This window comes from Elaeis guineensis, chromosome 1 (assembly GCF_000442705.2).
Source record: "Elaeis guineensis isolate ETL-2024a chromosome 1, EG11, whole genome shotgun sequence".
NCBI classification, from domain to species: domain Eukaryota; kingdom Viridiplantae; phylum Streptophyta; class Magnoliopsida; order Arecales; family Arecaceae; genus Elaeis; species Elaeis guineensis.
The window spans coordinates 143,430,393-143,447,930 of record NC_025993.2 but is presented as its reverse complement, the minus strand read 5'-3'; the positions used below and the strand labels follow the sequence as shown (position 1 = coordinate 143,447,930).

The window sequence follows — 17,538 nt, the reverse complement described above, 5'->3', positions numbered from 1 at the left end:
TAAAGCCCCATTTTCGAGTGCCCTAAAAGCCCCCACTCTTATGGATAAGAAAGGAGGAAGACTTGATGAGATGTTGGAATTATTTAAGCAAGTCCAAATTAATCTCCCCCTTCTAGATGCAATCAAACAGGTCCCAGCTTACACAAAATTTTTGAAGGAATTGTGCACTCAGAAACGTAAATCTCGATCACAACTCCCGAAGAAAATATGCCTCACCAAACAAGCTAGCTCTGTATTCTAGCACGCTACCCCTCCAAAGCTTAAAGATCCAGGTACCCCTACCATTTCTTGTATTATAGGAGACCTTCACATCGAACAAGCTCTCCTAGATCTAAGGGCGAGTGTGAACCTTTTACCTAGCTCGATTTATGAACTTTTTGAATTCGGAGAATTGAAACCCACATCAGTCACTCTACAGTTCGCTAATAGATCAATTAAGACATCACGTGGGATGATCGAGGATGTTTTGGTCAAGGTAGATGAGTTCTATTTTTCAGTTAATTTTTTAGTCCTTGACATGGAACTGAGCGGCAATCCAAGGCAAATTCCCATTATCTTAGACAGACCCTTCCTAGCTACGGCAAATGCGTGCATCAATTGTAGGACAGGAGTCATGGACGTATCATTTGGGAATAAGAAACTGAGATTAAATGTGTTTAGTGCATCCTAGGGACCATCAATGGATAGTTGCTTCAAGATAAATACATTCGAAGATATTATAGAGGAAGCAACATCAATAATTTTGCACATGATTTTCGAGATACCCATTTGACGTACTTTGGAGTGGACGACTGTGATATGCAGGAAGTAGTGAAGAAAGAGGTGGTAAAATGGTTAGACGATAGAATCATCTATCCCATATCCGATAGTAAATGAGTCAGCCCTACTCTAGTACCTAAAAAAGTAGGTATTACTGTGGTGGAAAATAAAAAAGGTGAATTGCTTCCCACTCGCACACCATCTAGTTGGCGAGTGTGCATTGACTATAGGAAACTCAATGCCGTTACTAGAAAGGATCATTTTTCATTACCCTTCGTCGATCAAATCCTAGAACGACTGGCAAGTCAATATTTTTTTTGTTTCCTAGATGGTTATTCGGGGTACAATCAGATACCTGTATTTTCGGATGACCAAGAGAAGACCACCTTCACTTGCCCCTACGGCATTTTCGCTTTTCGACGTATGCCGTTCGGACTCTGCAATGCACCCGCTACATTTCAACGGTGCATTTTGGCCATTTTTTCGGATATGGTGGATAAATATCTCGAAGTATTTGTGGATGATTTCTTCGTATTTGAAATCACTTTTGAGGATTGTCTTCATAACCTCTCCAAAGTCCTTAAGCGCAGCACGGAGACAAATTTGGTTTTAAGTTGAGAAAAGAGCCATTTCATGGTTCGGGAAGGAATCGTATTGGGACATATTATTTTCGAAAAGGAGATTGAGATAGATAAAGCAAAAATTAAGGTCATCTTCGAACTACCACCTCCCACTTCGGTTCGACAAATACGATCTTTCTTAGGTCACGCTGGATTTTACAGACGCTTCATTAAAAATTTTAACAAAATATCGAGATCCTTGTGCAATCTGCTGGCCAAGGATACACTATTTATCTTTAATGAAGAAGTCTACAAGCTTTCTACACGTTATGAATAGCCCTGACAACAGCATCCATAATAAAACCTCCTGATTGATCCTTCCCATTTGAAATCATGTGTGATGCTTCCGATTTTGCAATAGGGGCCATCTTAGGTCAAAGAATCAATAAGGAGCCACATGTGATCTATTACGCTAGCAAAACTCTATCTGATGCTCAATTGAACTACACTACGATAGAAAAAGAGTTACTAGCGGTGGTATTTGCCCTTGATAAATTTCGTTCATATCTGTTAGGGTCTAAGGTTCTAGTATATTCTGATCACGCGGCTTTGAAACATCTGCTCTCAAAAAAAGATACTAAACCACGATTGATCAAATGGATCCTTCTACTTCAAGAATTTGATCTAGAAATCCGAGACAAGAAGGGTTCCAAAAATGTGGTCGCTGATCATATTTCTAGAATCTTAGTTGATCATACGATGGGTACAGATGAAGTCAAGAAGAAATTTTCTGACGAACAATTTTTTGCAACATCCTCTAACCAAATCCCATGGTTTGCCCACATCATTAACTACTTGGCAACAGGGCAAGTTCCTCTCCATTGGACAAAACAGGAGAAGGATCGATTCTTCTCACAGGTCAAACATTATTATTGGGAGGAACCCGAATTGTTCAAACATTGCCCTGACCAAGTGATTCGGTGCTGTCCCTGAGGGTGAGTATCAAAGTATACTTACCTTTTGTCACTCTCATGCATGCGGGGGACATTTCAGTGAAAAGAAAACAACCGCAAAAGTATTACAAAGTGGATTTTACTGACCGACATTATTTAAAGATGCACATAAATTTTGTCTTGAGTGCTTGCGCTGTTAGCAACGAGTAATCCTTCTAGAAAAAACATGATGCCCCTATCTCCCATCTTAGTCGTAGAAGTTTTTGATGTTTGGGGAATCGATTTTATGAGCCCCTTTCCTCCATCCTATGGATATGAATATATTTTGGTTGCGGTAGATTACGTATCTAAATGGGTTGAGGCTATGGCAATCAGAATGAATGATCACAAGGTGATAATCAAATTCATCCAACAGAATATCTTAAGTCGATTTGGTTGCCCAAGAGTCATTATTAGTGATGGAGGTACATACTTCACGAATAGGCACTTTGAAAGTTTAATGAAGAAATATGGAATCACTCACAAAGTTATCACACCATATCACCCCCAAACTAGTGGCCAAGTGGAAGTCTCCAATAGGGAGATCAAACGAATTCTTGAGAAGACGGTTAGGCCTGATCGAAAAGATTAATCTGGACGATTAGACGATGCATTATGGGCCTACCATACTGCATACAGGACCCCGATAGGAATATCTCCTTACCGACTCGTTTTTGGAAAAGCCTGCCATCTGCCGATAGAGCTAGAACACCGCACATTTTGGGTCATAAAGCAATTCAATTTCGACATGAAAAATGCTAGTAATAGGAGACTACAATTGAATGAATTAAAAGAGCTACGTAATGAAGCATATGAGAGTTCACAAATTTATAAGGCTCGAACTAAGGCTTATCATGATAAATACATTTCACGAAAAATGTTCGAACCTAATCAAAAAATGTGGCTTTATAATTCGAGGTTGCGACTATTCCCTGGAAAACTCCGTTCACGTTGGGATGGACCATATGTCGTAACTCAGATGTTCTCTCATGGAGCAATTGAAATCAAAGATCCTAAACAGAGAAACACCTTCAAAATAAATGGCCAACGATTGAAACATTATGTGGATGAAATTAAAGATGGCGAGCAAGTTGACTCAATTGAATTACAAGATCCAGTTTACAATTGAACTTTGGCTTGGTCTGGCTGAAGACCTTAAACTTAGCACTTGTTGGAAGGCAACCCAATATTTTATTTTTCAGCTATCCAGTTTCTTTTTATTTTATAGAAATTTCTGAAAAGGACAATTAGCCAAGTTGGGGGGGAGCACCATGATCAATGGAGTCAAAAACACACTAGCCCAGCAATGAACGACATCTTAATCAACATTACACACATCGAACTCAGGTGGTGTCCTTCTTTGTTACACTCTATTTTTGCTTTGTTATGATTCTCTTCTTCCATTGGGGACAATAAAAATTAAGTTGGGGGGAAGAATAACTAATTAAGTCCTCGAGTATGGTCAGAAATAATTAGTTTTGTGCATCTAAATTTTGTCTCAATTTAAAGTTAACTAGACATTCTAATCAATAAATGATTAACGATTTAGATAATTTTAGAAATATCGAGAAAAAAATTATTAAGGACACCCAATTAATAGAAGAATTTAGATCAGACTAAATTTTGAAGTGATTCTAGAACTCTTTTTCCACCATCTCAATGAAGAATCTGCTTTATGGGGGTATGGGTGGAAAGGTCGAGATATGCAAAAAGAAAAAAAGAGAGATAAAATAAAAAAAAGATTTTTAACATTTCTCGCTAAGTAACCAGACCCCTTTGTCTAAGTAAGCGTTATTGTTCACGTCAAAAGGTGAGAATGTGAAGAAACCTCTTGTATAGTCAGTTTTAACTCATAGCCTTTTTGACTTGAGTTAGTAAGCCTGAGGGATGCCTTACACCTAATGTCCTAAAGCCAACTGGTTTGGGAGTCATTGGCCTAAAGCTCGCTATAAGAGTCAATTAGAAAGCTTAAGAGGTTAGGACATTCCACTGACTATACATGTAAATATTTCTTCAAAAAAAAAAAAAGGGGACTAAATTGTAAGAAGACAATAAACCTTGCTCACATCAAGTTTGAGGACTTAAAGAGTAGAGTGGGAAGTTGGTGAAAGATCTCTAAAAATTTTATGGCTAATACTCAACTATTAATTGGATCGAATTGATAATCCAATGAAGTACTTCTTTAATGATCTAACCGGATATCAACTATAGTTAGGAATGTCTAGGATAACTTTCAATTCAAAGACAATTTGGTGTACAATGCTAATGTATCTATTTTACTCGAAGATGAGTAAAGTTCAAATTGGAGGGTGTGATGAATACTTAATTTAAGATGCTAGAAGTACTAAATATTGTAATCATTAATATTATTTTATTAAGAATTTAATGCTATCTAATCTATTTTGCAGGTAATTGGGAGTTTGGGTTCATACGATTCAATTTAGACTCAAATTGGTTCAGATTTGAGTGAACCAAGTAATGAGCTCTTATTTCAATGTGAACGCAACTTAAAGATCAAGGATCAAGAAGCAACCTCTCCAATCAAAGGTCCAGATTAAAAGATAAATAGAACTAAGTGTGAACACGACTTATTGATCAATGAAGGAGAATCAATAATGAAGATCCAAGGGTCCTTATTCACACTCCCATCTCTCTTTTCATGAAATCTTAACCTCCTCACTTTATAAATAGAACCCCAAGGCTTCCCTCTTTTTGGAATCAAGCCAACGCCTAAGTTCTCTTCAAGCTTCTCTCTTTCTCTCTCCCTCTTCCTCTTCTTCATAAGTTTAGGGGAGGTACTAACCCTAGCACAACATATTCCTCCATAGATCCATTTTCCACATCCCATCAAATCTAGGAGAGGTTCTAATCCTAGTGCCGCTACCCTTTCTCTGTTACATATCCGCTTCCATCAACCTTTCTTCCTTGGAGTTTCTGTACCAAGCCTTCCAGCCATCCTGTCGCTGTCTGCACGAAGGAAGATGAAAGATTCAAAGAGACACATCCACCATCAGGCGCAGCAAGAAGATCAACTTGGTTTAATTGTCTTGTATCGCAATTTTATTTTTTTTCTTTATGTATGCTTCTTTATTAGATTAATGAAAAGTAATTTTATTTTTCATGCTTCTTTTTTAATTTTTTTTATAATTTATTATTTTTTTTTATATTTTCAAAATAATCAACTAAGATCTCTGCGGATATGACCCGACTCATCCTATCTGCATAGTAGTGAGTAGGGTTAATTTTGGAGTGCTACGACACGCATCACATATGCTTTAATCAAAGTTTGGATCCAAGATAAAAGAGCATGATTCTAAATCTACTAAATTCCTCTTTCATGGGTATTCCTGTTCTTGGAAGGGAAACCATCATTAAAGACCAAATGGAAATGCATGTTAAGACATCCAAATTTATAATTCACACCATTCCTCGTGACCTACAATTTCCAAAATCTTCTCGAAATAATTTTAAAAAGAACCAATACTATGTTTAAGAGACATGGTACTTCTGCATCGAATGACCAAGTCGACAGGCTTTCAATAATGGAATGATCTGTCTTCATCCATCATCAGGACCTATAAAGAGAACTTAAATTTTTGTTCAAACATGTTTTGAGACATGCAGAACACAATAATGAATGAATTATCAACTTCAATGCTCCAACATGTGTCTAGGCAGGGAATAGTTAGTATAATGAAGCCCTAGGAGCATTAAAGCCATCCCCTTTCTTGCTGCTCACAAAAAATCATATCCTTTATGTCTTTGTAATCATCTATGTGCATGTGTTTGTGCATCTAAGGAATTGACTGAATGAACCCAACTATGTCCGATACATCTAAGAAGTATTCATGCAATATCAGTGCAGTAGCTCCTGCCCATATGATGGAGTTAAACTCTGGCAAGGATATGATGAGCCTTTAGTAGTATCTATGTATCAGGGAGTTGAAGTTATGCAGTCCTAGACTTAATTTAATATGTATGACATCCTGCCATTCAAAATTAAGCCTGAAGCCATTGTTAAGAACCCAGAAAAATAAATAAATAAATACAGTGCTGAAACAATATTATCCAACAAGGTGAAAGAGTATTTTCAAGGAATCAGATATTGTTTTGTTTTTATGCCAATGCAATAGAGAATGAATGCGAGAAAGGGACTTTCATTTCCAGTCTACCATTATTTAATATTTAATTCAAGTCAGAAAAAAATAGAGAATTTTTTTTTTAATTTGACCCTATTTAAATTTAAAAAGTAAGTAATAGAAAGAAATCTCTTATATAAGTCAACATCTTGTCCTCCAAAATCCTATAAGCAATAATTGATTGAAACATAGCAATACCAACTGATTAAAAAAATCTTAAAAACATGACAAAAAAAAAGAAAAAGAAAACGTAGTTTATGAAAACTATAATTCTTATTGTCAGTTGAAACTGTGCTGAAGTTTAAATACCTGCAATGAAATAACAGGATAAATGAGTCCAACAACTATGTCCAACAAAACAGAAGATCTTCCAGATTTCAAAGATGATATTATGAAATGGAACATCTGCAGCAATAAAAAAGGAAAATAGATTAGTTTTCATGGAAGCAGCTAAAAACATGAGGTTTCAATTTCAGGAAACATAATTAAATGAAATACCGTTTCCATCCTCTTAACATCTGTTTCATCCTCTGAACTTGCGAACCCATTTTCATGAATCAAATCTACCATCGAATCTATTTTGTCAGATTGCTTTGCATTTTGTATATTTCTAGCTAATTCAAAAGCTCTCTTTGTTAGAAACTTAGCCCAATTTTCCTTCTGTGGCTCAACCATGTCAATGTCCCCTTCTGCCTCTTGTAAACATCTATGTCCCCGTGTTGCAAAAAGCCGCTTGTTGGAACATACAACAGCAAGCGTCGTAGCAATAGATTCTCTAACCTGCCTCACATTTATAAATCTTAGAAGAGAGTGACAGAAGCATAATAATAGACTAAAAACAAGCCATTCGTTACCAAGGGACAAATAATTGTAGCATGATGAAGTCATTTAACATCAAAAATATATGTGAAGAATATATATTTGGTCAAGAACCATGGATTTAATCTCTGATACACATTGTAACTCATATATATTACTGACAAGAAGGGATAACATCTTTCATTAATAATTGATATACATTCAGCATTTTTGACTTGCATCCAGCATTACCTAGGCAAGAAAATCAATTAAACTGCATTCCAAAATTGTTCTAACAAACTGGACCAATCTGAGTGATATATAGGCCTAAGAGTCAAAGTCCACACAAGAGGGCAGATACAAAGGGCATGTCCAATTGTAAGATACAGTATCCAAATAAAGACATCTCAAAATATAAAATTAGCCACATGTATGTCAGAAGTTCATGAACTCCACTGGATGGTCCTTGAAGCCCAGGTCGTGCTAAGAACTAGGCAAAGCAAGAAATTCTTAACAAGAGAAATATAATGAACTCCGATATATATGTCAGATGAGCAAAACCACCATTAAATCAGATGCTTTTTGCGTTAGATGATGATGATAGAATTCGCATGCACCCTAAGTCACAACTTGGGCAACATGCTGAGCCATCAATAAATGGCCCTTTATTGCAATCTGCGGTACATGAAATATGAATGACAATAGACAACATGACCAATTTGCCTGTGCTAACAACCTACATGTCCATGGCCCAAGAGGTACCCACTGATGAGGGCAAATGATATTGTTTAGAATGAATCAAACACATTAGAACAGTAAGCATTCTGTATACAATTATTATTTAATACTTAACAGTTTAGACTGGAAACAGCAAGAAACCTAGACAACAAGACACTAGAAGAACAGCAAACTAGGGATGTGATATATTACAAGGTCCCTTCAATATATCAATCATTCAAAATGGAATTTTATCATAACATATCCAGCATGTTGTATGTATGTCCTAGAAGTCAATTATTGACTGATATATTTTTATTCTATAACACAAATTTGTACTTAAATTATTGACTTAATCAATAAAGGATAAGTTTTTCTTTTTTCATTCAAGTGTTATGTATCCTTAAATCGTCCTTGAAATTGATGTTACGATACATATTCTTAAGTATTGAGAATTAGAGCCATGTATGATCGATTCCTAAATTGCTCTTAGTCATAGGATAGTCATGAGGATGGTGATCGATACAGATAGACCGGCACACGATTCGCTTCTTTCGAGGTAGATGAGTCTCTAGTCTACGGTGTAGAGATACTGAGCGGCAAGTACGGATAGTTGTTAGAGAACAACTAGTACTGAGTGTGACCATACGAAAGATCATAAATTTCTATTCAATCGTCAGTGATTATCTCGATGCTATAGTTGTGTGACTGATCCTTTGACATACGGTGTCACAGTTGCTCACAATAAGACTACTGTAGTTTGACTACACATAAATATTGATTCGATCATGAGTTTTTATAGTAGATGTTGGCTTCAGTTGGTTGAACTATGCGAGCAAGGTGTGCATCTGTATGAGATCCATCGATCTTGATAGAGAGAAGTAGTCCTATGAGATTTAAGAAGCTAAGTCCACAAGTCTATGGCAATAGCAGTGTGATTAATGAAAAAAAATTTCATTTGGAATCACTACTGGATTTAAGCTAATCGGATCTATCATATGACTGATGATGAGATTTGATGATTTATTTATGACCTGCCATTGAGTCGGAACTCATGATAGAGAGACTATATGATACATTAACTACACCTAGAGGTTCTGTTTCGGTTCTGCTGGGTTACCACTACATATTGCTAGATGTCACTAGTAGATTGTGAGAGCTCAATAAGATCGTTTTGGATTAATGATCCTTGACGAGTTAGAGTGGAACTGTTCCGACCCACTGAAAGAAATTTTCAGTGATACCTATGATAAAGATCATAGTATGTCTCACTACCAGACAGAATTAAACCTATGGAGTCACATATTAAAGGAAGAAAATCTGAATTAGTTATAATTGGGCTTATGAAGCACCAATTTATATGAATTTAGAGAAATCCTATTGGGTTCATATTAACCTTGCTAGCACCTGAGTGAATCCAATTCCTCTTGTGGTTAGTTTGCTTATATGATAAGTATTAGCCAATTTTTATACTTGATTAGAACCTAATTGAATTTGATTTAATGGGCTCCAATGGTTGGATGCTTAATTTATGACTTGGATTAAATCAAGAAAGAATTTCTTGATTTTATTCATCTTAATTTGATTAAAAATCCTTGAAGTGAATATATGAAATCATGTGGGTTGATTTGAGAACTCTTAATTGGGTCCTATATGATAGAATGCCTAGCACTGGGTGTGGGCGTGGGTGAATCATGGGTGGCGCCCCATTTATATGGTCCAAGTATATTATGGCTAAAACTTTTAATATGATTAGGAGGGATCCTAATTTGATTAGGACACCCTTATGTTGTCTATTTAAAGGACCCAAGCCCTACCTCTTTTGATATGACACATCCTTCCATCCTTGCCACCATCCTTACTGTGCCCAATGCCTCCCCTCTTCCTCTCTCTAGCCCACGTCCTCTTTCTCTCTACGCATCCCCTATTGGATCTAGAAGAGAGGTGGGCGGCATCTTTTCCTTGGTGTCAAGGGTTGACGCTATAGATTGTTGGTGGTTTCATCTTCTTCTTCTCAAGTTTGTTGAGAGTTTATTATAACTACTTCTTGATTGTTGTTCTTCTTGATTAGTTGAGGGATCAAGAAAAGTTCTTGACTTCTTCAAGAATCAAGAAAAAAAAGATAAAAAAAGATTCTAAGTATTGATCCCTATCTAGGCTTGGCTCAAGCCCATTCAGGCCTTCGATTCAAGTAAGCAAGATTCAAGAAAAAATAATTCGGATCGGCCCTTGGATACCCGTAGAGGCAGGATGCTTATGCTGATTCAAAACCTGCTCAACCCCAGATCCAGAGACTGAATTGGATTCAGCCCCTGTTACAGATTTGAAGCAAAGAAAAAACGATTCAGGTATGTGAATTGATCATAGACTTTTCTTTATTCATGCTAAAATCAGTTTATGTTAATTTCAGCATATGAACTAGATCCATAGATGCTTTTATTTGATGAATGCATATTTAGATTAAAATTATTTTAATCTAATTTGTTGCTGCATTTTGCATTTAGAAAAAATTTTGAAATCCTCATGCAATAGCACCTGTAGAAATTCCAACAGTGGTATCAGAGCCACATATTCATATGTATGAAAGTAGCATAAAAGTTTTGAAAATTATTTTCAAAATTTTTATTTTAGTTTGTATATGCGATGTAAGTGTTTATGTTCATATCTGAAAAGTATTTTGGATCTGATATTTATTCATATATGCGATATATGAAAGCATGTGTAGGTTAGAAATTAAATTTTTACGATCTGAATTTTTCGTGTATACGATATATAATGGTATGTTTAGATCTAAAATTGATTTCTGAAAAATCTAAAATTTTTCATATATATGATATATAATTGCATGCATATTCTGAAAGTGTTTCGAAAACCAAAAACTTACTTTTTATGCAATGAATTTAGATCTGAAAATTATTTCAATGATCTGAAATTAGTGTGTGCATGAATCGTTGGGCATGGATAGTTTTGCATTAGGTCATGCAATTGGATTACATTTTAGGTTACAATTAGATCATATTGGGTTGAAATCGATGTAGCTATTGATCAAACCAAATCAAGTATTGATATGGATTAAATCAATTGAGCTTAAGATTCTACAAGTATTGTAGATTGAGTCGATCAAACCTCATATATAGAATCGAGTAAACCAAGGACCTAATTCGACTTTATAGCTGAAATCCGATTCACCTAAACTAACTAATTGAAACCATTAAGCTATTTGGTGTTTAAGACAAGTCTCGATCGGTGGTTTTTAATTAGGAGGCTACTCATCTAGACAATTTTGCCTATGGCGAGTTAATGGCATACCCTCCCGTCGATCTCACTTACCTAGCCAATTGGATGATTGGATTTATTAGTTGTTAAGGCATTTTAGTTTAGTCCATGCCAATTAGATAGGTTATGTAATGACTGATTAGATGAGATCTGATCTAAACCTCCCCAATCAATATTAAGCCTTATGATCTTCCACCGTTGTAGAAGTACGGGCGTGGTACTGGCGTTGACTGTTCTCGACTGGTTACAATGGTTCAGTTGCATCGGAAACACAACCACTCTACCAGCAAAGAATTGCTCCAAGGTGAAGATGGGGTTAGGCCCAATATGTGTCATCTGAGGGACTCAATGACAGCTTCACACCTGCTTGTGAACGGTAGGTCTGACTTAACTAAGGAGTGGGACAATATGTGTTATCTGAGCTCACATGATTTAGAGACCAAATCGCTGCAATATGCTTAGAGAAGCATTTAGGCAAAGAGTTGCCTACGCATCGATATGCGTATCACCAATAACTGTTAGATGAGGTGCACGGCATTGGTGGGATCATAGCATCCACTAGAAACCTTGCAATGGTCACATCGAATTTTCATTTTTCATCCGAAAAATATCGAAATCCGAAAAAATAATGGGAGTCTATTTGCATCTAAAAGTCCCTAGAGCAAATATAATTTTAAGTACAAATGTCTAACTAGAATCTCTACTCTCGCAGATAAACAATGTCGGTCTCTAACCCACTAGCCCGCATCCTTGAAACCAACCGTCTGATCGGTACAAATTTTAAGGACTGACTCAGAAATCTCAGGATAGTTCTGACATCCGAGAAGATTGGATATGTACTCGACCAGGATGCCCCAACTTTACCAGCCCGTCCTATGACAGAGCAAAGAGCTGCTTTGGATAAGTGGACGGATGATGACCTTAAGGTGAAATGCTATGTATTGGCTTCCATATCAAACGAGTTGCAGAGCCAACATAAGCACATGTCCACTGCCCGTGCCATGATCACTTATCTACAAGAGTTGTATGGTGAGCAGAGCAGGACTGCATGCTTCGAATTATCTAAGCAGTTGTTCAATATAAAGATGCGCAGGCAGTCAGTCCACGATCATTGTATGACAATGATCAAAGACTTTGAGGAGCTTGAGAAACTTGAGCATAATATGCAGAGAGAGTTAAAGGTAGATTTGATCTTCTAATCTCTGACCAGTTCGTTTGGACAGTTTATCATAAACTATCATATGAACAAATTGAACTGTAATTTCTCCGAATTGATTAACATGCTAGTCATTGCTGAGAGAATTTTGAAGAGTTCAAGGCACTCTATCCCGAAGAGCCTAAAGAAAAAGGATGAAACCTCTTGTGAAGGCATGCTCGTAATAGAATCTAACCTAACGGTTTCTTCTACTTCTAGTTGGATATTAGACTCTGGTTCGAGTGCACATATATGTACTTCAATGCAGGATCTAATAGAAAATAGGAGGTTGAGGTGAGATGATATGATCCTTCGGATCGACAATAGAGCAAAAATTACTGCAGAGATCGGAACCTGCCCTCTTCGATTACCATCAGGCTTTAGATTAGATTTAAAAGACTATTATTTTATTCCTGTAGCTAGCCGAAATTTGATTTCGATTTCTGTACTAGCACAGGATGGTTTTGTTTTTCAATTTAATAAAGACTTTTATTCTATTTTATTTGTGAAATAAAATGGTTGCATCTGATCTTTTGATTGACAGTCTTTATCACTTACATGTTGATGCTAATGTAAACCTAAATGAGCAAGTAGTGAGTGCCATAGGCCAAAAGAGATCCAGAGATGAGTTTAACCATAAGTACTTGTGGTACTATAGACTTGATCATATTGGAGAAGACAGGATAAATAGACTAAAAAAGAATAGGATCCTTGACTCAGTTAAATCTGAGTCAATTCCGACCTATGAAGCATACCTTCGAAAAAAAATGGCTAGATTACCTTTTGTGGGATAAGGGGAAAGGGCCACTAAGTTACAAGCTCTGGTACACACCGACGTGTGCGGCTCATTTGATGTGCAGACCAGGAATGGTTATAGCTACTTCATTACCTTTACTGATGATCTGTCATGGTACGGATATGTGTTTCTCATGAAATACAAGTTTAAAGCCTTTGAAAGGTTCAGAGAATTCAGACATGAGGTAGAGAAGCAAATAGGTAAACCCATCAAAGTTCTTCAATCTGATCGAAGAAGAGAATACATAAGTACTGAATTTCTGAGATATCTTAAGGAGAACGGTATAGTCTCTCAATGGACTCCTTCTGGCATGCCTCAACTCAATGGGATATCTGCAAAGAGAAATAGGATCCTATTGGATATGGTTCGATCCATGATAAGCTTCACTGATTTATCCGTATTTTTTTGAAAACATACTGCGATGCATATTGTAAATAGGATTCCTTTTAAATCTATTCCTACCACACCATATGAAATATGGTACAGTAAGAAGTCGAGTTTGAATTACCTTAAGACTTGGAGATGTCCAGCCTATGTCAAGAAATAAAAAGCTGACAAGTTAGAGGATAGATCTATTGTAGCTCGATTTATAAGGTATCTCGAGAAATCCATTGGGTACTATTTTTACTTTCCACATGACCACAATATGATTGTGAGTCACAATACCACGTTCTTAGAAAAATAGTTTATTCAGAACAGTGGTAGTGGAAGGTTGATTGAGCTCGATAAGAATATCTCTAAAGAGCAACGAGCTATAGACCCTCAGGAACCCATCCATGATGAGCCAGTAGTTAATGTTCCACCACCTCGTAGATCAGGTAGAATCTCCCATCCTCCTGAAAGATATATGGGTATGCTGAAAGAGAATGTAGAAAAAGCGTTCCTTGTGGGAGATGGAGGTCATGGTGATGATCCCAATATTTTTGATGAGACCATGTCTGACATCGATTCCAAAAAATGGTTAGATGCAATGAAGTGAGAAATTGACTTAATATACTCGAACCAGATATGAACCTTAGTGGATCCACTTGAAAAAATTATTTTCATTGGGTGTAAATGGATCTATAAAAGAAAAATAAATCCCGATGATAAGGTAGAGACCTATAAGGCAAGATTGGTGGTGAAGAGTTATACTCAGTACGAAGGCATTGACTATCATGATACTTTTTCACCTGTAACTATGCTGAAATCCATCCGCATATTGCTTACTGTTGCAGCTTACTATGATTATGAAATCTGACAGATGGATGTGAAAACTATTTTCTTGAATGAATATCTTAAGAAAAATATCTATATGGAGCAGCCTCTAGATTTCACATCCGGTGATAGTGATCATCGAATCTGCAAGCTGCAAAGATCCATCTATGGACTAAAGCAGGCTTCTCAGAGCTGGAATCTTCATTTCGATGATGCGATCAAATTGTTTGGTTTCATCAAAAATGAAGAGAAATCTTGTGTTTACAAAAAAATCAGTGGGAGCGCGGTTGTCTTCCTCGTATTGTACGTGAATGATATCCTCCTTATTGGGAATGATATTTTCATGCTGATCTCGATCAAAGCTTGGTTGTCTAAGGAATGTTCCATGAAAGACCTAAGGGAGCATCATATATCCTTGGGATAAAGGTCTATAAAGATAGATCTAGAAGGATGCTTGGCCTGTCACCAAACTGTACATAGAAAAAGTGCTGAAGCGATTCAGCATGAAAAACTCCAAAAGAGGTTTACTACCCCTTAGATATGGTATTCGACTCTCCAAGATGATGCGTCCTACTACTTCTGAGGAGATCGAGTGCATGAGTAGGATCCTTTATGCTTCGACAATAGAAAGCCTCATGTATGCCATGCTATGTACTCGACCTGATATTGTCCTTGCTGTGAATATCACGAACAGATATCAGTCGAATCCAGATGAACAGCACTGGATAGCTGTGAAGAACGTCCTGAAGTACTTACGAAGGACTAAGGATTTGTTCTTGATCTTTGGAGGAGCACCTGAATTACAGATTGAGGGTTATACAGATTCGAACTTCATATCGGATCTTGATGATAGAAAGTCTACATCGAGATATATGTTCGTTTGCAATGGTGATACAGTCAGCTGGAAGTGTTTCAAGCAGAGCATAATCGCAGATTCGACCATAGAAGCTGAGTATGTCGCCGCTTCAGATGCTGCAAAAGAAGGCTTCTGGTTTAAAAAATTTACCGCAGAACTTGGTGCAATGACATCGAATGCCATACCACTATACTGCGACAACAATGGAGCTATAGCACTTGCTAAGAAGCTCCGATCTCATCAAAAATCAAAGCATATTGAACGATGGTTCCATATCATACACGACTATCTCGAAAAGCAATATGTCGAGGTGCGAAGAGTAGGCTCTGTGAATAACCTGACAGATCCACTGACAAAGCAATGCCAATCCAAAATGAAAACTCACCTTGAGAAGATGGGGCTTAGATTAATGGTCAATTGACTTTAGTCCAAGTAGAAGATTGTTAGATATATGTCCTAGAAGCTAATTATTGACTGACATATTTTTATTCTATGATACAAATTTATACTTAAATTATTGATTTAAATCAATAAAGGATTTTTTTTTCATTCAAATGTTGTGTCCTTGAACCATCTTTGGAATTGATGTTATGATATAGATTCTCAAGTATTGAGAATTAGAGCCATATATGATCGATTTCTAAATTACTCCTGATCATAGGATAGTCATAAGGACGGTGATCGATCCAGATAGACCGACGCATGGTTCGCTTCCTTCAAGGTAGACGAGTCTTTAGTCTATAATGTAGAGATACCGAGCAACAAGTGCGGATAGTTATTAGAGAACAACTAGTACTGAGCATGACCATACGAAAGATCACATGAATTTTTATTCAATCGTCAGTGATCATCGTGATGCTGTAGTTATATGACTGATCTTTTGACTTATGATGTCAAGTTACTCACAGTAAGACCACTGTAGTTTGACTACACATAAATATTGACTCAATCATGAGTTTTCATAGTGAATGTTGGCTTCAAATAGTTGAGCTGTGCGAGTAAAGTGTGCATCTATATGGGATCCATTGATCTTGATAGAGAGTAGTCCTATGAGATTTAAGAAGCTGAATCCATAAGTCTATGACCATAGCAGTGTGATTAATGAAAAAAATTTTTATTTGGAATCACTACTGGACTTGAGCTAATCGGATTTATTATATGATTGATGATGAGATTTGACAATTTATCCATAACCTGCCATCGAGTCGGAACTCACGATAAAGGGACTATATGACACATTAACTATACCTAGAGGTTCTATTTCGGTTCTGCTGGATTGCCACTACATATTGCTAGATGTCACTGATGGATTGTGAGAGCTCAATAGGATTATTCTAGATCAATGATTCTTATCGAGTTAAAGTGGAACTGTTCCGATCCACTGAAAGAAATTTTCAGTGATATCTATGATAAAGATCATGATATGTCTTACTACCAGACAGAATTAAACCTATGAGATTACACAATAAAAGGAGAAGATCTGGATTAGTTATAATTGGGTTTATGAAGCACTAATTTATATGGATTTAGAGAAATCCTATTGAGTTCATGTTAACCTTGCTAGCACTTGAGTGAACCCAATTCCTTTTGTGGTTAGTTTGCTTATATGATAAGTATTAGCGAATTTCTATACTTGATTTGAACCTAATTGAATTTGATTCAATGGGCTTCAATGGTTGGATGCTTAATTTATGGCTTGGATTAAATCAAGAAAGAGTTTCTTGATTTTATTCATCTTAATTTGATCAAGAACCCTTGAAGTGAATTTATGAAATCATATGGGCTGATTTGAGAACTTTTAATTGGATCCCATATGATGGGACGCCTAGCACTGGGTGTGGGCGTGGATGAATCATGGGTGGCGCCCCATTTACATGGTCCAAGTATATTATGGCTAGGACTTTTAAAATGATTAGGAGGATGGATCATAATTTGATTAAGATATCCTTATGTTATCTATTTAAAAGATCCTAGCCCTACCTCTTTTGATATAACACATCCTCCCATCCTTGCAGCCACTCTTACTGTGCCCAACGCCTCTGCTCTTCCTCTCTCTAGCCCACGCCCTCTCTCTTTAGGCATCTCCTATTGGATCTAGAAGAGAGGTGGGCGGCATCCTTTCCTTGGTGTCAAGGGTTGGCGCCATAGATTATTGATGGTTTCATCTTCTTCCTCTCAAATTTGTTGAGAGTTTGTTACAACCACTTCTTGGTTGTTGTTCTTCTTAATTAATTGAGGGATCAAGAAAAGTTC

At 36.8% G+C, this 17,538-nt stretch overlaps 1 protein-coding gene across 8 annotated transcripts in view; it reads right to left on the bottom strand.

Annotated features, from left to right (window-relative positions):
* The window catches only part of LOC105039012 (proteasome activator subunit 4), a 63,617-nt gene that overhangs the window by 10,419 nt on the left and 35,660 nt on the right, over positions 1-17,538 (bottom strand). For all 8 annotated transcript variants that reach the window (XR_012133905.1, XR_012133906.1, XM_073242574.1 and 5 more), the window contains 2 exons: positions 6,949-7,230; positions 6,760-6,855 (listed from right to left, as the gene is read on the bottom strand). Coding sequence is in view for 6 of the 8 variants with exons in the window: in XM_073242574.1 (XP_073098675.1) it covers positions 6,760-6,855; positions 6,949-7,230 (378 nt within the window). In the remaining 2 variants the exon portion in view is untranslated. The remainder of the gene's footprint in view (positions 1-6,759; positions 6,856-6,948; positions 7,231-17,538) is intronic.